At 38.0% G+C, this 24,005-nt stretch overlaps 1 protein-coding gene and 1 pseudogene across 3 annotated transcripts; one reads left to right on the top strand and one right to left on the bottom strand.

Annotated features, from left to right (window-relative positions):
• Positions 1 to 4,881: 4,881 nt before the first annotated feature.
• On the top strand, positions 4,882 to 15,711 carry LOC145629198 (tRNA-splicing endonuclease subunit Sen2-1 pseudogene; annotated as a pseudogene). 2 transcript variants are annotated; one of them, XR_014111598.1, is made up of 2 exons: positions 4,882 to 5,031; positions 14,813 to 15,711. The product of XR_014111598.1 is annotated as a tRNA-splicing endonuclease subunit Sen2-1 pseudogene, transcript variant X1 (transcript). The 2 variants fall into 2 exon arrangements; XR_014111599.1 differs by having other exon boundaries at positions 4,884 to 5,031; positions 14,913 to 15,711.
• Positions 15,712 to 16,473: 762 nt separating this feature from the next.
• Positions 16,474 to 22,398, bottom strand: LOC145629199 (dolichol-phosphate mannosyltransferase subunit 1-like). Its single transcript, XM_081681740.1, has 5 exons — positions 22,168 to 22,398; positions 17,980 to 18,079; positions 17,850 to 17,883; positions 17,700 to 17,776; positions 16,474 to 17,031 (listed from the first exon to the last, which is right to left on the bottom strand). The coding sequence occupies exons 1-5, from the start codon at positions 22,263 to 22,265 to the stop codon at positions 16,621 to 16,623; spliced, it is 720 nt and encodes a 239-aa protein (XP_081537866.1). The 5' UTR covers positions 22,266 to 22,398; the 3' UTR covers positions 16,474 to 16,620.
• Between the last annotated feature and the right edge of the window lie 1,607 nt (positions 22,399 to 24,005).

A 24,005-nucleotide genomic window follows, 5' to 3' on the forward strand; every position in this document is an offset into this window, starting at 1 on the left:
ACTTGTGGACCAATATTAGAGGAGCAACAATTGGGGCTCTAATCTCCGCAAGAAGGTAGAAGAAAGCTTAGGAATTCACGCATCAAAGGTTACTTCTAAACTATTATGTGATCCTTTATTTATATATGCATGAGATCCTGTTTAGGTGCGTATGAATGAGATTCATGAAATTCCGCTTAGAGTACCTGAAAGCCTACACTCCATCCTTATTCACTACAAGAAAAAGGGGAATTAGCAACTGATTTTTGCGACTACAATAATAATCAGTCAGATCACAAAAATATTGAAAAGACGAGTAGTCGCAAATTTTGCAACAAATTTTTTAGTTGTTGCTATGTGGTCGCTAATCTGCGACGCTCTTATAATTTTTTGCGACTAAATTGTAGTTGCTATGGTTAATTTTGAAACAATTATTTAAAAAAAAAAATGTGACTACTATTGCAACTAACACGGTATTCGCTACCATTGTTTTTAAAATTTATTAAAAAATATAATAATAAACAACCCTTAATATAATGGAAAAATTGTCAAAAATAATACAACCTTCTACCGGGTCGCCAAAAACAAGTTAATCTTTTGATTATATCTGAATAATAAAATTTTTTGATGGCCTCTGCTTTAAACAAGTTGTTAATTACAACTTTAATCAATCACATAATACTAAAACAGGCACCAGGAATGACACGTGTCATTTCTTGGTGCAGTCATTTTCCCTCCAAAATATTAGTTCTTTGCCCGAGCAACGCTCGAATATTCACAAGGAAAAAATTATTTTTATAAATTACTATAAGTTTGAGAAGTATCTATATATGTTATCAAATTACTATAGATTAGATATGGTAATGTCGAGTACTTATCTCTAGTTTTAGTTTCCTGACATCTTATGAATTTAAAATTGAGGTAAAATCCTTTTTTAGAGTAGAAAACAAACAATACATTTTATATATTAAAAATTTAAGATTCAAGGGAATATACCAAAAAAAAAACCTAAGTTGTTATTATTGCTCTATTCTTTTAGGTTGCATTGTTTTATTTTTTTTTTAATCAGCTATGTTATTAATTTTTATGAACAAAAAATAGAAAAAAAATAGTTTTAGCGGAAAATTTTTTAATAGAAACGTGACACGTGTACTTTGAGGATAAGGCTAGGATTACTTTAGTATATTAAAGTACTAGTATAGAACCTGTGCAATTGCACGGTTTTAAAAGTTTAAATACTACACGAGTAAATCTTATAAATTTAAACTGTATTAGTTAATTTAATCCACAATAGTGAAACCTCATATTATTCATTATTTCATAACAATCACTTTCACAATAACGTGTACCCATTTATATTCATGTGTATTTTTGTCTTATCATACGGGTCAAACCCAACTCATCGACTCGTTTTAATGGTTATTTGAGTTTATTGATTGAGTTTGATCATTTGTCTAAGCTACCATTCGACATTCATTTCCTTATCTCAATTATCCATCTCATATAACTCTTACACAAATCCATAACAACCTCCTACACCAACTATCGATTGACACCAATTGCATTTGCATAACCCACATTATCGTCATGCCACGTACGTTGACCTAGCTTGCATCTTCCTTTAATATTTAATGTTTAAAAGTATTTTTTTAGGATTTTTTTGAAAATAACACTACAAATTTTACAAAAAATGGATTATACCACCACAAAATCTCAAATTTGTATTATAACACCAAAAAAAAAAAAATCAAAAAATTTGATATCACCACCAACTAACGATTTTTTGGACGGAATCCGTTAAAAGGACTCATAATGGACACGTGTCAATAAAAAATTTGTTTTAAAAACAATAAAAATTAAAAACAAAAAATAAAAAAGAAAAATAACACAAACCTTAACCCAACCCATCCCACCACCAGAACCACCTATCCCAGCGGCCGACAACCCAAACACACTTGCCAGAACATCCTGACCCCACCAAAACCGCCGGAACCTTCTGAACCCACAGAAACACCGTCTCCACCATCTTCCCCGGCCCCCTCCTCGCAGCCTCCGTTTTTGTAAAATAAACAATAAAAAAAAATCAAAACCCTAACCTAGCCAGGCCAGCTCCACCACCGACACCACCCGCTCCAGCCTCCGGCACCTCTTTAGCCCAGTCGTCGGCACCAAAACCGCCAAAACCAGCCCCCCTCCCCAATAACCGCCCCAGTTCCGCCAAGTTTCATAGATCTAACAGCACCAACCACGAAATTCGCACCAAGAAACCACCTCCGCCACTACACACAACCAATTCACACCCCTCCAAACCACCGAAAATACCGATTCGCACCGATCTAGTGGATTGTGGTTGGTATTTGCGGTGGTTCGAAGGGGCTGAAGTTCGAAAATTTGGTTGAGATTTGCGGTGGCTAGCATCAATTGCAACCTCGATTCTGGGGGGAAGGGGTGGTTTTCGGGGAGGGGAAGGGGGGTAGGGATAGTTGGGCTGGTTTCGCCGGTTTTGGCAGGGGAAGGGGGTGCCGGCGACTGGGCAGGTGGTGCCGGTGGTGGATCTTGGCTGGACTAAGGTTTTGCATTTTTTTTAATTTTTCTTTTTCTTTTATGAAAATTTTCTAAACCAATAAATTTATGACACGTGTCTATTGTAGGCTCCAATAACGGATTACATCCAAGAATCCGTTAAGTGGTGGTGAAATCCAAATTTTGAGTTTTTATGTGGTGTTATAATTAAAATTTGAAAATATATTGTGTTACAATCCATTTTCTGAGAAATTTGTGGTGTTATTTAAAAAAAAAAAAATCCTTTTTTATTATTATTTTTTATTAGTTAGGAATTGATGATTTGTTTCGTAATGATTTATGTTGTAGGCATATAATGGCTAAAAATATTATTATTAAGGATATTCGAGTAAAAAAAAATTGAAAAAAAATAATAGCAAAATAAATTAAATAACAAAATTATTCTAAACCGTTGGGTTGACCCAAAACTTTGAGTTACAGTTGAACATTTTTCGATTCGTAAAATAAAGTGACCCAACCTGAAATGACCCGAGATCCGGAATGCTCAAACCCACACCCGACCCGATTGACTGGTCCATGTCCATCTTTTAATCAAACTAATTTAGGATATTATTTCAAGTATATGTAGATTTCTTATTTATAATTTTGCGTGAAATTTGACAACTTTAAAATAAACAGTATAAGTTACATTTTTTTGGCAAAAATTTGACTTGAAATCAATATTTTGACAATTTATAGAATATATTACAAAGTATATTTGTATATTGACATGATATGATGCAATTTTGTAAAACATTATAAACTTTAGGAATTTTTTCAATATGTATGAGTCGTTTATAATAGTTCTTTTTAAACTTATTTAGTTGATACTTTGTTAAGTATGTGTAAATTAATACTATTTGATCAAATATTTCCGTCAATAATTGTAACTTACTAAAAATCATAAATTATATGATGCCAAAGATATTTATTAAGTATCCATACGTAAGATTTATAGAAGATATATAAAGGCCATGTTTAAAAAATATTTTGACATAGAAAATTAAACTCTTTAATTTATTTAGAATAGCGGAAATGGGCGGGATTGGAGCGTAATAAATTCTAACTATTCTAACTTTTATCTTCCAATTTTCTTTGAGAGATGTGAAATTATTAATCATGTCATATGCCATTTATATAAATGATAAAAATGCAAATTTTAGTTATCGTTTCTTAGAGTTATACTATTATTGCATCACTATTATAGGAATATTATATCATAATTTAATTTATAAAAGATTTTGTGCAATCAATGATTGGAATTGTAATATATTTAGTGCAATCAATAAATAGTGTTAATATATTTTGTTATAAATTGATCTTATAAGTATAAGAATATATTTTAAATTATATGAATATACATATTTATAGCGATTTAGAATATCATAATAAGATTTAGTTGATATATGTAAGATAAGAAGAATAAGCGGGAAAATTTATAATCAAAGAGTGACATGTGTCAAGTTGTAGGTTCAGCGTCCTCTGTTTTAGTATATACATAGAATATAGATAGATTGATATGATTTGTTATTGGTTTTCTTATATCTTCAATGTATATACACAATCAACTAAAATTTTATTCTAAATATTATAATTCGTATCTTTTCTTACCAAAATCTTTTAAAATAATATTTGTATAATATAATCGATTTCCTATTTGAATATTTTTTTTTGGGTAAACATACATTTTTTATATAATGAGGGCCTGTTCACATTTACTTAATTTCAGTTCAATTCAGTTCAGCTCCAATCAGTTCAGTTCAGTTCAGTTCAACTCCAATCAGTTTAGTTCAGTTCAGTTCAGTTCAGCTCTTAATTTCCCTCTCACATAAAATATTCATTTCAGCTCAATTTAATTCAGTTCAGTTCAGTTCAAATCAGTTCAGTTCAATTCAGTTCAGCTCCAATCAGTTCAGTTCAGTTCAATTCAGCTCAGTTCAGTAAATGTGAACAGGCCCTGAGATGCATTTTATATTGTGCTGAGAAAAATAAACTAATGTGACTATTTTGTTTTCTCCAAAAAATTGCAAGATCACTTTGACTATCAGCTAAACTCTATTTCCTCTATTTAAACCCATTTTACCATATCAAATCCCTATTTTGTTTGATTTTCTTTATCACTTCATAAATACCATTGAATTAAGGACTATAATATCAAAAATTATTATTATTATTGTAGAAAGTCACGTATTATTTTAAAACTATTTCAATAATAATATACAACTTTTATTTATGCAAAATTAAATTTTTTGGTTAAATTCGTGCATTGCACGGGCACTAATCTAGTTATAATTTATATTTGAAACAAAATTATGATTTATACACAAGAACCAACTATCACTCCTTAATCCTTATTCACGTACAGCACATACTGTTCTTCCTCAAAAAAAAAAAAAAAAAAAAAAACCAAGGCCAAGTTCAGAACTTCCGATCAAATCCGTCGCCGGTCGTCTTCATCTGCCGCCGCTACGCCACCACAATTCCTCCCAGGTTAGTTACGCATTCTTCCCCTTCCTACCGATCATTCCATCTTTTTCATATTGCAATTTGCTAATTGCGATTTTTGGGTTATCATTGAGTTTTTTGTCCAATTTCTTATTTTAATCTGATTTTCATTGCGAATTGCGAATTGATTTTAATCTGATTATTGATTGAATTTCGAATTGACTGAGTTGCGAATTGATTGAATTGATTTTGATCTGGTTTCCATTGCGAATTGATTGAATTGATTTTAATCTCGCTGTCAATTGCGAATTTTAGGGTTATCATTGGTGTCAATTAATGTCAAACCATTCAAAATCGATTTATTATGCAAAAATCCCTAATTATTTTCAATTTCTTTATGTATACTTTGCTTTTAAACTGTCAGCTGCGTTGCAAATTAGGCAATATAGGTAATTAATGTAGTTTTTTTCATCTACAATTGAAGAGATTTAATCTGTATCGCTGTTTCTTTTACTATATTTTACCATGCTGTTTGATTAATTTCTGTTGACATACGGTGACACGAATGTGTATACATGATTGAAAATCCCTCCATTTAAATTAGATTGCCCCAACTATTGAGTAGTGGGGAGGATTGTGGACTAGTGGTTGTTAAAATTTACGGCCAATCCAATGCATTTACTCTATGCAGAACTGAATGATGCCAGAATTAATTGATCCGTAACTATATTAGTTATGCCCACGCTTAATGCCGGATGATTTTCGGTATCAGCTTCTTGTGGCTCTTCATTATCTGTGATATAAACTAAACTTTTGTCTTGCTGTACCAAAGCAAGTATCCTACTTCTTTAAGGAAAGAGTTGACTGTTATTATGCTGATGTGTACTTGTGTAGCTGTCGACATGTTTCGCTGCTAGGGAAAGAAGAGACTTCAGTTAAAATTCCTAGAAAATTATCTTCAGTCACTATCTCTTAGGTTTCTCGTTAGAACTTCAGCTCCTATGCTTTAGAGTTAAGGATTTTGTTAGTTTTTTTCATCTACAATCGATATGTTACTTGTGCTAGCAAAGAGTGAGAGAAACGGAGCTGCCCATCAAGGGGTGCCCCTGGCGGGTTAATGAATAGACTTGAAAATAAGATGAAATAATGTGCTTTGTTTGTTTCATTATAAAAAGTTGCTAATTTATAATCTTTTTTTGCACATTGAACAAGGGACTTGTTTTAAGGAAATTTTGTGGTTCTCAGTAAAGTTTTTGTGTTTACTACTTTTCCTCCTGTATCACTCATGTTATTTTATACATTTGACTGACCTGATAACTGTCCTTCATATGACAGATACCTTTTTCTTTGATTTTGAAATAACTTCTGTTTTTGAGCCTAATTTGCTGCTGGTTGGTTGTCATGACCATGGTTGTGGGTGGTTGCTTGAATGATGTGGTGTTAGTTAATTGAGTTGTGGGGCGGCAAGTTAGGGGCTAGAATAACAGTAGGTTAATTGAGTGGGGAAGTATTTTCTTTCTTTGTTGCTGAATTGTGAAATACCTGTTTGGATGCAGCTTGTCATGACCTTCCCCAAGTATTATCTGTATAGCTTTTCATGATCTGGTTATGTCTGCTTCCCTGTTTCTGCATTTAGTGGTATATTGTAGATTAGTGAGGCGTTTTCTAATTACAGATAGCCTGGCATTTAAATAAGTATAGAAGATAGTTCGTAAGTCTTATCAAATTATTAGTTATTGTAGATCTGACTAGTTGGTTTCGAACATGAGTATTTTCAAGAGCCCTTATCAATTGTTCTGCAACGGACTACGTGGTACGAATATAGAAGGAAGGTTGTTGGATTGATTGAAAGCTATAAGCTTGCGTGAATGATAACAATGGCTTTAGGCCATGACTCTCCAAAAGTTTCTTACAATTTTCTGCATACCTTTCTACTTCTTAGGCTTCTCTAGTTATACTACTATCACAAGCACATAATTGGCAATACAAGCCTTAATTACTACATGTACCATATTTGGCATCTTACTACTTTAATCTATTACAAACAAATAGCTAAAGTAACTTGTCCCCTGCTGCTCCCCTGCTCTCCAACGGCTCCTAAGGCTTGATGTTGTTGTTGGTGCGCTGCTTCTGTTTCTGCCTCCTGCTCTAGACCAAGGTCACGGGTGAAGGGTGAGGGTGTATTGCAATACCGCCCCCCAAAAGACCCACCTTGTCCTCAAGTTGGAAGCTCGGAAAACGCTCATTGATCGTGTCGGCATCCTCCCAAGTGGACTCAAATGCAGGAACTCCTGCCCATTGGATCAACACCTCCAATTTGCCATTAGGTCCTTCCCCTTGCCGCAACTCTAGCACCGCCTCCGGCTCAACCACTAGCTCTAGCTCCGGTGTCAATTGATCGGGTATAGTGGGCGAACTAGGGACATCTCCAACAGCACGCTTTAATTGTGAGACGTGGAAAACGGGATGGATACGGCAATGATCAGGCAAGTGAAGTTTGTATGCCACTTTCCCAACTCGTTGCACCACCTCATAGGGTCCATAGAATCGAGCCGCCAACTTCTCACAAGGACGTTTTGCTAACGACCTCTGTCGATAGGGTTGTAGTTTGAGGAACACGAAGTCCCCCACCTGAAATTCTTCGTCCCTCCTCTTAAGGTCTGCGTTCTTCTTCATTATGTGCTGTGCACGAACCAAATTACCCTTCAATTCATCAAGCATCATATCTCTTTCCCTCAACATCTCTTCTACGGTGCCAACTGCAGTGTGCCCAGTATCCCCTTTAATCAATTTTGGGGGAGGTCTGCCATAGACCGCCATAAAGGAAGTAGTTTGGGTCGAGGATTGGGGAGTCGTATTGTACGAATACTCGGCCCAAGGAAGCCACTTGGCCCAAGTTTTTGGCTGCTCACTCGCGAAACAACGAAGGTAGGTTTCTAACCTCTTGTTGACCACCTCGGTTTGGCCATCCGTTTGAGGATGGTAGGAGGTACTTTTCTTCAGCTCTGTACCTTGCATCCGAAACAGCTCACGCCAAAATATACTCAGAAATATTCGGTCCCTATCCGATACTATACTCGTGGGTATTCCATGTAGCCTCATAATCTCCTTAATGAACACCTCCGCAACTACATAGGCCGAGAATGGGTGTTTAAGCCCGATAAAATGAGCATACTTCGATAAACGGTCCACCACACCAAAGATAGTATCGACCCCTTTCGACCTAGGCAATCCCTCGATAAAGTCCATGCTTACATCCTCCCAAATTCTCTCCGGAATCGGCAACGGTTGGAGCAACCCCGCCGGGGATTGTAGTGAATGTTTGTGTCGTTGGCAAACCAAGCAGCATCGAACATATTCAGCCACCTCACGCCTCATACCTGCCAGAACCAATCAGCCCCTAGCTTCAAGTACGTCTTCGTTTCGCCGGTGTGACCACCCTCGGGGGAGTCGTGATAAATCTGGAGTAATGACTTCTTTAGACTAGAATTCCGTGGAATTACCACTCTCCCTTTGTAAATTAATCTGTCATTTTCCACAGCATACCCTCGCAATCCATTCCCATCTTCCACCTCTTTTTTCAATCTTTGAACTTCCTGATCCCTTTCGATTTCTTCCCTCAATAAATCCCAATCCACGCCTTGCGTGGTGAACATTGCCCCACATTCCGTCCCTTCCTCATCACTCCCCCGCCGTGATAGAGCATCGGCCACTCTATTGGCCACCCCGGGCTTATATTGAAGCTCGAAATCAAACCCGATAAGCTTGCGAACCCACTTTTGATACTCCACTCCAATCTCTCGTTGTTGAGTGATGTATTTAAGACTTTGTTGGTCACTCCGTATCACGAATCGCCTTCCCAACAAGTAATGCTTCCACTTCTCAACCGCTAAACAAACGACCATAAGTTCCTTCTCATAGATTGACTTGCTCCGCCCCCGGGGTCCCAACACCTTGCTGAAGAACGCCACCGGCCTCCCCTCTTGCATCAAAACTGCTCCCAAACCGTACCCCCAGGCATCCGATTCAACAATGAACATTTTGGAAAAATTGGGCATGGTGAGGACCGGAGCCGAAACCATGGCTAACTTGAGTGCTCGGAAAGCCTCATCCGCCTCCTCCGACCACCCAAAACTGTCCTTTTTGAGCTGATCGGTGAGAGGTCGTGCAATGTGAGCGTATTGGTGAATGAACTTCCGATAGTATCCTGTTAAACCAAGAAAGCCCCTTAAATCCCTCGAGGACTTAGGAATGGGCCACTTGAGCATTGAGCCCACTTTCTCATTATCCACTGCCACACCATCTTTAGAAATGATGTGGCCCAAGTATGCCACCCTTTCTTTGCCAAACTCACATTTCTTGTAATTAGCAAACAACACATATTTTTTAAGTATAGCAAGCACTAATTTAATATGCTCTACATGTTCATGCTCACTGCCACTATACACTAATATGTCATCAAAAAATACAAGCACAAATTTACGCAAGTAGAGTCGAAATACCTCGTTCATTAATGATTGAAATGTTGTCGGTGCATTAGTGAGGCCGAATGGCATAACGAGGAACTCGTAGTGGCCCTCATGAGTTTGGAAGGCGGTTTTATGTGTGTCTTCCGGTCGCACCAATATTTGATGATATCCTGAGATCCAATTTCGAGAACACCCGGGCCCCATGCAACTCATCAAGTAGCTCGTCGATCATCGGTATCGGATATTTATCCGGCACGGTCTCTTTGTTCAATGCTCGGTAATCCACACAAAACCTCTAAGATCCGTCCTTCTTTTTTACCAAGAGAACGAGACTCGAGAACGGGCTAGTTGAGGGTTTAATTATCCCGGCCGCAAGCATCTCTCCGATGAGCTTTTCAATCTCGTCTTTTTGGAATTGTGGGTATCGGTATGGCCGAACACTCACAGGATTACTCCCTTCCTTAAGTATAATGGAATGTTCGTGGCCCCGGCTCGGTGGTAGCCCTTTGGGATCCGTAAATACCTCACTATGCTCTTCTAACACCCCTCTCAAAAAGTCAGGAACTACTTCATCTTGCTGCCCCTTTTGCTCCCCTTCCTAGCCGTTCATCTCCACCAATAACCCCCCATTCTCTTTCCTTAAGGTCCTCAACATCGCCTTAAGGGTAATTCCGGTGCATGCCAAACTCGGATCACCATTAATGGTCACCTTCTCTCCCTCCACGACAAAGCTCGTGCTCTGCGACTTCCAGTTGGTCATGATCTCTCCCAATTTCTCCAACCATTGCACCCCAAAAATCAAATCCGAGTTTCCCAATTAAAGGGGTAAAAAATCCTCTTTCGCTTTAAATCCCTCTTTCAATTTCACACGCACTCCCTGACACACGCCACGACCTTTGACCGCGGCTCCGTTGCCCAGGGACACCCCAAAAGAGGGCATTCCGGTGATCGGAATTCCTAATTTCTCGACGGTTCCAAGGGAGATGAAATTATGTGTAGCTCCGGGGTCAATCATGACGACCACCGGAGTTCCCTTGACTTCGCCCATGAGCTTCATCGTCTTCGGGTTGGTCAGCCCAACGATAGAGTTCATCGAGACGGAGGTCGGAACCTCCTCCGCTTCCTCCGGCGCCTCCAGAGCTACTAACTCCCCGGCCTCCTCTGTCTCTTCCTTCTCAACTAATAACACACTCAACCCTTTGGCCGTACAAATATGGGTGGGGCCGGTCCACCGCCCGTCGCACCGGAAACACAATCCTTTTGCCCTCTTCTCGGCGATTTCTCTCTCGGTCAACCTGTGAACCTCGCCGTTGAACCTGGTGGTGCTCGGGTTGCTGCGGCTAGGATACGGTTGGTTGGGTTTGTTGGTTGAGGCCACTGAAGATTGGGCTGACAAGGTTGGATTCGGGTTCGGGTATGCTCGATTCGGGTTATAAGAGTGGGTATTTGGGTAATGGGAAGTAGTGTTTGGGTTAGAACTGTAGTTGGACGTGTTTGGGTTGGGTGAAGGATTTTGTAAGCTCGTGTTTTGGGCTGCCCAGACCCGAGTAGTGTTGAGGCTGGGCTCTTGTTAAAGTATGAATAGGGTCCGGGTCGGTTATAAGCTACCCCATTCTTCCTCGGGTTGTTAACCCGATTCTTCTCTTCCACCCGTATGGCTAGATCCATGGCATCCGCTAGGGTCAACGGGTTGAGCATCCGGATCTCCGCCCTTATCTCCTCCTTCAAGCCATTAACGAATTGACCCTTCATTAAACTCTCAGGTATATCCACCAATGGTGATGCCTTCTCAATAAACAACCGCCGGTACTCCACCACCGTGGTGGTTTGCTCCACCGCCAACCACTGCTCGTGCAACGTTCCGGCGTTCACGGGTCGGAATTGTACTAACACGCGCCCCTTCAAATCCTCCCATCCTCCTGGAGGTCGGCGTCGACTTTCCCACTGATACCAGCGCAGGGCATCTCCGTCCATTGCCACCACCGCGGCTTGGAGTTTCTCCGCTTCCGTAAGGTGGTAGAACTGAAAGTACTGCTCACTCCTTAGTATCCACCCGTCGGGGTCGGACCCATCAAAAATAGGCATGTCAAGCTTCCTAAACTTCCAGTTGCCTCAGTTCTCGTTATCTCCGTTGTGATAACGGTATTGCCCTCCAACTCCGGGTTCCCACGATCCTATACGGACTCCGTTGAAAACTCCAGTTCCGATTGGCGGCTCATTAAACCCAGTGTTCAGGTGCGGTGAACCACCACCCAGGGGTTGCGGCTGCTCCACCTCTTCGTTCATCGTGTTAGGCTGCTTTCCCAGGGCTTTAATGGCGTTGCGAATTTCATCCATGACTTTGTCTTGCCGGCTCGTCGTCATGTTAACTTGTTGAACTAGGTCCTGCTGGAATCGATCCATTTTTCCTTCTAACGATTGTCGCACCTTATCCATGGTTTCATCTACTGTTGAAGAGAATTTTCTCCCTCACCGAGTTTCTCGAAAATTTCCTCCACTCTCTCTTCAAGGGCCGCCACCCTCTCCGGCGTCACATTCAACGGCGTTGGCGGCATGTCGGCTCTGATACCAACTGCAACGGACTACGTGGTACGAATATAGAAGGAAGGTTGTTGGATTGATTGAAAGCTATAAGCTTGCGTGAATGATAACAATGGCTTTAGGCCATGACTCTCCAAAAGTTTCTTACAATTTTCTGCATACCTTTCTACTTCTTAGGCTTCTCTAGTTATACTGCTATCACAAGCACATAATTGGCAATACAAGCCTTAATTACTACATGTACCATATTTGGCATCTTACTACTTTAATCTATTACAAACAAATAGCTAAAGTAACTTGTCCCCTGCTGCTCCCCTGCTCTCCAACGGCTCCTAAGGCTTGATGTTGTTGTTGGTGCGTTGCTTCTGTTTCTGCCTCCTGCTGTAGACCAAGGTCACGGGTGGAGGGTGAGGGTGTATTGCATGTTCGTTCAGTCGGTGATGTTTCTCTACTAACAGTTTTAATCACCAAACAACTTATATTGCAAGGCCGCATTTTAACACAGTCATAGTAGTGGCACTTGAGTGTTATCTATGTCTAGAATGACACGGGGGTTGGGAGGGGCAGGCCGGCCGTTTTCAGGGGAAAGGGAGGTGGCCAGTGGGCTGGGGGTTGGAGCTAGGGACTGGCTAGGGGAGGGGGTGGTAGCTGTTAGGGTTCTTTGTTTTTGTTTTTCTTTTTTATTTACTTTATTTTTATAAAAATAAAAAAATTGGACCAATCACTTGTCATGCTTACCTGTTATAACAGGTCGTTGACTCGGTGTTGATCGGTTGGGCCTACCGGAGATAAACTCATATCAAAGGTGAAACTATTAAATAATAATCAAAAGTTGAGACTATTTAAAGTAAATTGGCCAAAGTAGGGATTGTTAAAGTGAATTTTTCCTTATAAAAAAAAACCAAAACCCGCAATTTGTTCACTTTCAAATTCTTCAAAATCTGGGTTGCTGAAGAACAGAGCAGCAGTTGCAGCTCGTTTAACCAGAAGAACTCTATAATATTTGTATGATTCTCTATCTAAATTATTTGTATTTGCTTTCAAAATTTAATTTGAAAATATCGTAGCATTCCTATGTTTGACTCCCATTGCATAAATTCATACTTTGCTTTTCTAGTTGTTTATTGTTAGATTTTGTTGAAACCTTCTTCAATCATAGAGTTTTCTCCCTTTTTATCCGAAATTTTATGTAAATTCAACCTTAATAATCCTCATAAAAATGCTTTTTTTTTTGGGTGCTGAAATCTACTTCATTGATGTATGAATAATATGATGTGTAAATGTATTGATAATATTCAATATTTTCTCTTTGAGTTAGACCCTCATTAATTTTTGGGTTTAGGAGATAAATTAATTTTTGGCTGTAGGTTATAGTCTTAGTATAATAACACTTAATCTCATAATTAGTTAGATTTGTGAGTTATTGAATGTTTAATCACTTATTTCGTTGTTCTAATTTGTTAATTATCGAGTAAAATAGGAATAGCTTCTCACCTAGATTTGTAGTAATTTGTTTGTGAATATGGTGAATTGATTGCTCTAATTGTTGTACTAATAATGGACATAATGGTAATTTTTTGTGCTAATCGATTGATTTATGTTGGTGTTGTATGAATTAGGCTCTTATCAAACATATGCATTCCATCATAATTTTAGAAAATGAAATCAATAGCAATATTGCCCAATATATGATACTCTAGTTATTTTTTCTTCATTTTCTAGTCTAGAAATAAGATTTCTATATAAAATGTAAGCCCAATATATATATATACTACAAAGAAAATGTTGATTGTAAAAAAAAAAAACAAAACAAACAAACAAACAAAAAAACAAAAAAAAAAAAAAAAAAAAAGAAAATTTTTAAACCTCTTAACCATACTAATACAATAACTAAATCGGGGATTGTGGATACAAATGTTGAGAACTACTTGACAATTCAAATAAAGGGGGCTGAGAAAATCCATCGCCGGCACTAGCCATAAAGATGTTCCAAGCTTGTTCCCTTGCATTTAGTATATTAATTATCTTTCTTTAACGTCATTGTATGTTTTGCTGTCCCTCTTCCTTAATCTTCATTGATTGTCAGTATGGTCAATTTAGGGTCCTTTTAAGGTGGATTTTTGAACTATTGGTTGCAAACTTGTAATTACTGAAGTTATGAATGATTGTATCCAGCAATTATGTTGCTAGAATTTTGCAATTTGCACTTTATGTTGGTGATCTTAAGCAAGAAGAATTTTATGTGATTATTTTGTGCACCTTATGTGATTTTCAAGCCTAATTTGACAATAAAGTCAAATTTGGTTGCTATTGTGTTATAGCCTTTTGTTTACATGTTTATAATCTTTATGTTAGAATGGAACTATGATATGGATTATGGATCATTTCTCCTTGGCCCAGGATGGCTGTCCCTTTTCCAAGATATGGGACAGGCCTGGTGGCATAATGTTGTGCTGAACATGTTTCGCTGAAGAATAATTTTTTTGGTCAGTATTCGGCGAAGAGTTTATCCTTACCATGCTTTATCTCTTCAATTACTGCAATTTGAATTGTGAGCTGATTGATTGATAACAAAGCCTTTAAATGAATTGTTTATTAAATATAATAGTGAAGTTACTGAAGTCTAACTCGGGTTATCATTTGAGGCATTCATGTATTGTTAGACTTGATGCATGAATTTTTATATAGGTCTTCTTCCTTATTTTAAGTAGTTAATATGCATTTGCTTTGCTTGAATGCTTGATTGCCTGTCATAGTGAAGCATTATGCTGTTGCTGACCTTCATGTTACTCAATAAGAGATTTCTCCATTTACAGCTATATTGACTTGGATGTGAGTTCAAGATTGTGATTATCATAGAGTCGACGTTACAAAAGAAAATGTCGATGCACATAATTGAATTCTTGTTCTGAATAGAAAATGGGTCCACGGTGGAAAGGAAAAGATGCAGAAGCAAAAGCTTTTGCAGAACCAATGTCGGGAATAGTTTCTGCACTTCAATCATCTCTACACACATCAGAATGCAAGGGATCGATATCTGGATGTAGGGTGCTTTTTGAAGCAAATACAGAACAATCTGAACTTCTGGACCGTGCATGTTTTGGTCGGGTTATTACGACCAGCCAAAATGATACACACTGGTATGAATTTACATTACAAGAAGCTTTTTACTTGTGCTATACATTGAAGTGTTTGAAGATTGTAGGAGGCGATGGTGCTGTGAAAACTTATGAGAACCTGTGGCACTTCATGATTTCAAAAGTTGAAAAGTTTCTTGAGTATTTCAAAGCATATGCCCATCTAAGAATGAAAAATTGGGTAGTTAGGTCAGGATCCCAATATGGTGTTGATTATGTTGCTTATCGCCACCATCCAGCTTTGGTCCATTCCGAATATGCTGTTCTTGTTCTGTCGGAAATTAATGGCATCTCCAGTGGACGACTGAAGTTGTGGTTTGATTTGTATGGTACAATTCGGCTTTGTGGTGGTGTTGCTAAGACATTGCTAGTTTTACATGTTCTAGGCATCAGTAAAGACAACAATTCTCCGGTGTGTTTGGAAAATTATGAAATAGAACCGCGTATAATCTCTAGATGGATACCAGAGAAAACTCGTGAAAAGAAAACAGATTCTAAAATTTGTAGTGAAGCTAAAATGCATACTTGATATTTGAAGTGCTATCTTTTGTATGATAACTATAGCGTACTCTGTTTTAGATTCTACTCCGTACTAAGGTATTATGTAACGTATAGTCTTCTTTTAACATGAGTACCCAAAGAAGAGCACCCCTCTGTTTGGCATCATTTGCATTGATCTTGTTTGTCGATAATTTTCTAAGACAGCCATTCAACAGCTTCATTACTTTTCTGTCTGTTGAGTTCAACCCACATATCCACAATGGTGCTCACCTATTTGTTGTGAGAATTCGATATGGATTGTCCTCATCAGGTATTCTCTTAATAGGTCGGATCTCTAATTGGCCCTCTTCCATGGTGTACCACATTCATTTCTCAACAATGTTGGTTATGTCGGTTTCTGAGCTGGACTAATGATATAGATTTGTCAAAGAACATATATCAGTCTCTGCGTATTGTTGTGAAGATTGTTTACCATAGTTAACATTAACTTTGTTGTAATTTGTTCGTACAACTCAAGGCAGAATATCAAGCTAGCGTGTGTAAGAAATTGAAAGTTAAAAAGATCATTTGCAGTTTAGGCAGAAGTTTGTTTACAAGGAGTGGCCTATATCGCATTGTCGCACATCCTTCAACCATCCTGTGCTTGAACTTTGCTACCCTCAAATAACTGTTTGGATAAATCAAGGTCTTAAAGATGTTGCTTAATGGACTTTTACACATAATGAACCTTTTCACCTTACAATATACTATAAAATATAAAGGGTAAATAAAAAAAGCATCCACAGTAGTACAAGGTAAAATAATAGGGATGAACTTGACTGTAACATGATGCCCAATCATCGGAAACAAAACTGTATAATCTTTAACCTAACCCAGACCAGGGCAAAAAAATTCACGATGTAGGACAAGAAATTCTCTCCTGTTTAAAGTCTCATCACACACATTTGCTATGCCAAATCCCGGAAAAAAGCTGTTAATTACAGGTATTAAGTTGTAAACAGAAGATATACAAGGCCTTTTAAATACTCAACTATTTCAGATCCACCAAGTTTTGAGCTTCCGTACACTCTATCAACAAATGTTATGGGAACCTCTTCAATATGATGGCCTTTTCTTGAAGCTCTGACAATCATCTCCATTTGAAATACATAACCTTTGCTGACACAAGAGCTGATGAGATCTTCAAGAACAGATTTTCTGTAGAGCCGAAATGATCCAGTCAAATCTGAAACACCTGGCCAAAGAATAGTGTGTGCAAGTACGTTTGCCCCCCTGCTTGTAAGCTTGCGCATAAGATTCCACCCATGTACACCACCACCGCTAACATAACGAGTTCCAGTTACTATACTTGCACCTGTATCCATTTGTTTCTTGATGAAGCTTGGTAAATACTTTGGCTGTAAGAGAAAGAAAAATAGAAAGTCAAGGCCGATTCAAGTTTCTCAATACATAATTATTAATTAACACAGATAATTACGACCAACAGCCAACCAGACATTCCGCTGTCAAGCAAGGCCTTTTCCATACTGCAAGGTAATTGCAAAATGTTACTACCCAATAATTCTGTACTCAGCATTATTTGCTACTCTCTATAAACATGTTCCATTTCAAGTCAAACGGAAATACCAAACCCTCTTCCAAAAACACTAGCATGATGCTAAATACAATAATGAACCAGAATTTGCAGCCTCTACAAACCAAAGATTTATCCAAGTATCTTTAACTGGGGGATGAGACAATCAGCTACATTTGGTAAATGTGTGGCTTTCCAGAACGAAAAAAACGAAACTGCACTCTAGCATGAAAGCTACGCTGATTAGCTATGACAATGATCTAGGATTTACGATGTTTGAAAACGAAATAATTGATAAATAAAACCAAACAAATAGTGACTTAGTAGTTGTCACGCTAAAACATAATGAAATTCTAGAGATGAGACTGATTCACGGTAATATTCTGCACTAATGTCCATGTAGAAGGAAAAAACGAAATTAATGTAGGCAAGGTAAACTTGAATCCAAACTGGATCTATTTAACAAGCTATATTAATGTGAGACATACATACATGATGCGAGAGATCAGCATCCATAATTACAACAAAATTGCCAGATGCATGCTTCAACCCATGAGCATATGCAGTTCCTGCAAAATCCATCGAATATGACATAGGTCTCTTCAATTTAACACCAACAAGTCAACAAGAATTAAAGCCTACCTAGTCCAAGTTTCTTAGGTCTAGCTGCCAAAATCTGAAAGGTTAAGAAGAAAATAAGTGATCAGAACAATAGGAGTAACCAAAATTGAGCATGTTAGTTGAAGGAGCAGAAAATATTTACAACACTTACTATTCGACCATCCCCGTATACTTGCTGCAATTGTTTAACAATTTCTTGAGTGCCATCTGGACTCCCATCATCCACGATAATTATTTCAAAGTCGATATCCCTACATACAGGATACCACAAACACTATCATGAACATTGACTTCAGAAAATTGCAAAGTGATATTGTAATTTTCCACGACTCCTCAAAAGCTCCACATCAATTAATAATTTTTAGGTTCTCACATAGAGTTTATCATAAGATGAATATTAAGAAAGAAAGAAAGATTGATGCATGCAAAAAATCCCAAGCCAACAAACCTTCTAAATTTTGGCTTGGCCACTAAAGAAATCAAGAAAGTCCAACAACTGTGGTAAGTGACAGCACGGATAAAAGCTGGGTAGTGTAATAGTACTATGATACTACTCTGTCTGCCAGAATAAGCGCATGAAAAAACAAGGAGATTTTCAATTTAAGATATATGGTTGTTTGTATCATCGTATTGTATGTTTATCACACCTGCTGAGCAGAAATTATTTATTGTTTAAGAAGGAAAAGTAAAATTGTTCCTAAGATAAGTTGAGCTCACTAAATATTGCAACTTTACAGGAAAAATTAGGATCATAGTCGAAACTCTTGAAAGGCCTAATTTTCCACTTATTTTTATTTATGGGGGCATGCCTCTCTTTCAACTTGCAATACTTTTTTTTTCTTCTTCACCTTCGGAATGGAGCAAATGCAACTCAAATAGACTTCCTGCTCACAAGGAGCATAGATAGACAAAGTTGCATAAACTGTAAGGTTATCCCAGGGGAGAGTGTGGTCACCCAACACCGGCTATTGGTAATGACTATTCGTCTGAAAGAGAAGGCGAAGAAAAAAGTTAGACAAGAAGAACCAAGGATAAGATGGTGGACCCTAAGGGATGCAAAAGCTAAGGTTTTTACAGAAAAGGTAATTGAAGAAGCGGATTGGGATGGAGAGGTGGATCCGGACATGACCTGGTTACGAATGAAGAACTGTTTCCTAAGAGTGGCCAAAGAGGTCTTAGGGGAAGTAAGGGGAAGAACTTCGGTACAGAGAGATACTTCGTGGTGGAATGAAGAGGTGAAAGCAGTAATTAAGCAAAAAAGGGAATGCTATCAAGCCTTAGGAAAATGTAGGAGGGATGAAACCTTTGCAGCGTATAAGGAGGCTAAGAGTAAGGCAAAGGCAGCTGTTCGCCAAGCAAAAGAAAAGGCATATCAGGAGGTTTATGAAAAGCTTGATTCCAAGGAGGGAGAAAGGATCATTTATAAGATGGCAAAGAGAAGACAAGAGGCAAGGAAGGATATTGGCATGGTGAAGTGTGTCAAAGATAAGAACCAAATGGTCCTAGTGCAAGAGGAGGGCATCAAGGACAGGTGGAAGGGGTACTTCGATGAATTATTTAATGGAAGTAATGGAGTTGTGATAGGAGATACCTCTATGAGTGATGAAGAAATCAACATGGAGTATGTGCGAAGGATTAGGAGAGTAGAGGTGGAGATTGCACTGAGGAAGATGAAACCTAAGAAGGCGGTTGGCCCTGATGGGGTACCGATAGAGGTGTGGAGGTGTTTGGGTAAGATTGGTATTGATTGGTTAACAAACCTTTTCAACAAGATATGGACGGCTACAAGGATCCCACAAGATTGGAGGAAGAGCACCTTGGTCCCGGTTTATAAAAACAAAGGAGACGCTCAAGATTGTTCTAACTATCGAGGAATTAAGCTTATGAGCCATACTATGAAGTTGTGGGAAAGGGTGATTGAACAAAGGTTGAGGGCATGCACAAGCATTTCAGATAACCAATTTGGTTTTATGCCTGGGAGATCTACTATGGAGGCAATCCATTTGATAAGACAAATGATGGAGTTTTATAGGGTAAAGAAGAAAGATCTTCATATGGTCTTTATTGATTTAGAGAAGGCATATGACAAGGTGCCAAGAGAGATACTTTGGTGGGCAATGTTGAAGAAAGGTATCCCACGAAGGTATGTAGACCTAGTTAAGGATATGTATCGGGATGTGTCAACAAATGTGAGGACATGCGGAGGGTTGACAAAAGATTTCCCTATTACAATCGGATTGCATCAAGGGTCTGCATTAAGCCCTTTTCTTTTTGCAACGGTTCTAGACGAATTAACTAGACCAATTCAAGATGAGGTTCCATGGTGTATGCTGTTCGCAGATGATATCGTTTTGGTGGATGAGACTAAGGATGGGGTTAATGTCAAGTTGGAGCAATGGAGGCAAAGGTTGGAATCTAGAGGGTTTAAGCTAAGTCGGAGTAAGACTGAATATTTGGTATGTCGTTTTGGCACTCAGAGGGGGACAAGCAATGAAGTGGTGAGTTTGGATGGAAAGGATTTGACCATGAGTGAATGTTTTAAGTACCTAGGGTCGATCATCCAGAAGAATGGTGACATTGATCAAGACGTGACCCACAGGATTAAGTCAGGGTGGCTTAAATGGAGAGCGGCCACGGGAGTGCTATGCGACCGCAGCATTCCCTTAAAGTTGAAGGGAAAATTCTACAGGACTGCCATAAGACCAGTGTTGCTCTATGGTACAGAATGTTGGGCTTCTAAGAAAGAGCATATTAAAAAGATGGAGGTTACGGAAATGCGCATGTTAAGGTGGATGTGTGGAAACACTTTAAGAGATAGAATCAGAAATGAGGTTATTCGCAAGAAAGTAGGTGTGGCGGGCATTGTAGATAAATTAAGGGAAAATCGTCTGCGTTGGTTTGGACATGTAAGACGGAGACCCGAGGGTGCACCGGTGCGAAGAGTGGAAGAGTGGGACCATGGAGGGATTAAACGAGGAAGAGGGAGACCAAAGATGACTTGGTTGGAAGGAGTGAGGAAGGATATGAAGTGCATGGATTTACGTGAGGATGAAGTTTTGGATCGTAAGGGATGGAGGAGAAAGATTTATGTTGATGACTACACGGAATAATCAAATTTGGTTCATGTTAGCCGACCCCACTTTTGGGATTAAGGCTTTGATTGATTGATTGATTGATTGACCTCCTTTTCCTCAAGTGAAAAGGAGTACAGAAAAATCGGTTTTAGAATGGACATTTAGGATGGAAGATACATCATAGCTTAAAGCTACTACAATCCAGGACTCTCTTCCCTTCTCTCCCGGACCAGAATTAACCAAAGAAAAAGAGGAACCATACAGATGAAAAGAGAACAGAAAATCGGGAAAGCATTACGTTATACACAACACATAACAAACCACATAGTTAACATTAGACAGCTTCAATTTACAGGGAAGATAACTTAATACAAACTTAATCATATGAGTTAGCATGTTCTCTTATAATATAACTGATATCAGTAAGTATAATCCGTCATACAATCCTAGCTTATCAGCCTGGCAACAATAAGGCTGATATTAACTTCTTCCCCTCACCCCTTTGCAATAACACTGAGCTTCTGGCAGATCCAATCAACCAATTTCTGTTACAATAAAATTCCCCCTTAAAATTACTGGTACAAAATCATGAACAGAAGGTACCAGCATACCACAATTACAAATGCAGCAATTAAACTCAACCAACTAGTATTCAAATATCAAACGGAACGACAACAATCATCAACAATCCATACATAGTGAACTCCATTTAACAACCTACAGATCATGAATCAAATCCTGGCTCTCCTTACAGAGTCCCATCCCTAAGACTGTGTCAATAGAGTACCGAATCCAAATTACTGGGACGGTACACTTAAATATCCCAATATTCTAAAACAAAAACAACGATAAACCCAGATTTTCGACACCGGATTCAATCTGGAAAGAAAATACTGCCCACCACCCGCCTCCCCTCGAATCTTGTACATGTACAATTTTTAAAATAAATCAATGAATCAGACACCCAATAATCCTCAAAATTCTCTTAATTACTTGCATTCCTAATTCCCTCAAAAATAAATAAATAAATAACAATAATCCCATCAAAAGTGTTATGAGTTCATCATCACATGACGATCGGACTTCAAATCAGATCAACAATCATAATTACACAATTCCAGCAACTAAATCTCAATCAATAAATAATTACATAAATAAATTGTAATACAACTTCTATATTAAAAAATTGCGCAGAATTTTTCTATAATTAAAGCCAAATCAAGCAGAAATTAGAAAGACGAAAAAGGGGGAAAAGGGATGATTACTTGAGATGTTTGAACATGAGGTATACAACGAGTGCAATGTTAAGACGTTCGTTGTAAGTAGGAACGATTATACTGAATTTGTTCTTCTCTTGCGCCATTTTTGGGTTGGAAGATGAACCCTAGAATTCTCGATTACTTCAAAGATCAAACCTCAATGCGGGAACAAAAGTCCAAGTTTGAGTTTTGACTTTACTACTGTACTTTTTCATAACAAGAGTATAACTTTGTGTCAAATTTAGATCAATAGGGTAACAAAGGGAAATGATTTTGGCACAGCGCTATGTGAGAGCACAATTTTCTATGCTCTTCTCACATAGGGGTGTGCCAAAATCAATAAAGGGTGTGCCAAAATCAATTTTCGTAACAAAGTGTATTTAATTTACTGATTTACAGATGCAATCCATTCAAAAAAAATAAAAAAAAAATAAAAATTACAGATGCAACGGTTAATCTGAATTAAGGTATACAGGTCGGATTCGATTTGATCAATTTTATCTTTGGGTCATAATCCGGTCGGCTTAATCTAGCCCCTGGTTGGGTTCGGTTAACCCTTAGCGCATAGCTGCTATTTGTTTGCAAATAAATAGGATAGAAAAAATGTACTACTACATGCATAACTACTTTTGTGTCCCGTGCATTGCTCGGATTGTTTATTGAATTCAGTAAACATACCTTAATGTTACATATTTCTAAACAAGATAAATCATACTCCCTCCGTCCTCGAATTATAATGTTTTTCACTTTTGTCATTTTGGGTGGCCCTATATGTTTAGCACATTTCATACTATCATAATTATTTTTTTTTTAAAATAAAAAAATAAAAATAAAAAAGATTGGTTTTACAACAAAGGATCTCAAAGAGATCAAAAGAAAGCTTTTAGATACTCCGATAATTGTTGTGTATATGTCCTTCAGATTATGCGGGGATTTATTATACTCTTGCATGAACAATGTTTACTCGATATATTAAACATGCAATGAAATGTCTAATCGAGCATAAGGTTCTGAGCGGCAATATTTACTCTTGCATGGGAAGCTAAACGGTGATGTTTGGCAGTATCCTTAATCTGTTCATATTACGCATACGATGCGTATTACAACAAGCCTTTTTTTTTTTTTTTTTTTTTTGCCTTTATTAAGCCCACTTCTTATTTTACCCTAAGATTTCATAAATATTGAGCCAACTTTTGAATAATTTAATTTTTTACACTCCTAAATCTCTCAATTTCTCTTTCCCATGTACTTGAATTATTTTTTTAATTGAGATTTTTTTTCCATGCACTTTTATTACTTTATTGGTTGGGAATTTCACTTTTCCATATATTGTCATTACTCTATTTTCTCCACCTTAATTCTCATGAATATTCATCAAAAGTAACAAACATTCAAGGACGAAGGGAGAACATTAATTATATGAACACAGTCAACTCTTAATCTACATAGCTGTAAAGGGAAATGAAGATCCCTTGAATATTGATAAGTTTGAGGCAAGGGAAAGAGTTGTGGCTCTATATCAACCACAATTAATGTCTATGTTGAGGCTATGTACCCTCACCCCAAAAGTACATATCATAATGGAGACCCCCCATAAATATAGTTTGAGGGAAGCAGCGGTCTCTCACTCGATACCCACTTCGAGTGTTACCCATGATGATGACACCAGTCTAAAAAAAGTCGTCATCAACTAATGGAGAGGAGAATGCCTTTGTTAATGTGGAATTGAATTATGTGTATCTGCAACAAGAAGTTGAGTGCAACAAGGAATTGAAGGAGCATCAAGTCTGTGACCTAGTGGGCCAGTTCTTAGGAAGGACAACGTTCTTCTATCGCCCAAGTTC

This window comes from Chenopodium album, chromosome 4 (assembly GCF_948465745.1).
Source record: "Chenopodium album chromosome 4, dcCheAlbu1.1, whole genome shotgun sequence".
Classification (NCBI taxonomy): Eukaryota; Viridiplantae; Streptophyta; class Magnoliopsida; order Caryophyllales; family Amaranthaceae; genus Chenopodium; species Chenopodium album.

Excerpts from the sequence above, each read along its gene's own strand:
- LOC145629199 (XM_081681740.1), bottom strand. The coding sequence starts at position 22,265 with ATGGCGCAAGAGAAGAACAAATTCAGTATAATCGTTCCTACTTACAAC. Across the intron at positions 17,884-17,979 it reads TATACGGGGATGGTCGAATA|ATTTTGGCAGCTAGACCTAA; the intron begins GTAAGTGTTGTA and ends TTAACCTTTCAG. Across the intron at positions 17,777-17,849 it reads ACCTAAGAAACTTGGACTAG|GAACTGCATATGCTCATGGG; the intron begins GTAGGCTTTAAT and ends TGGATTTTGCAG.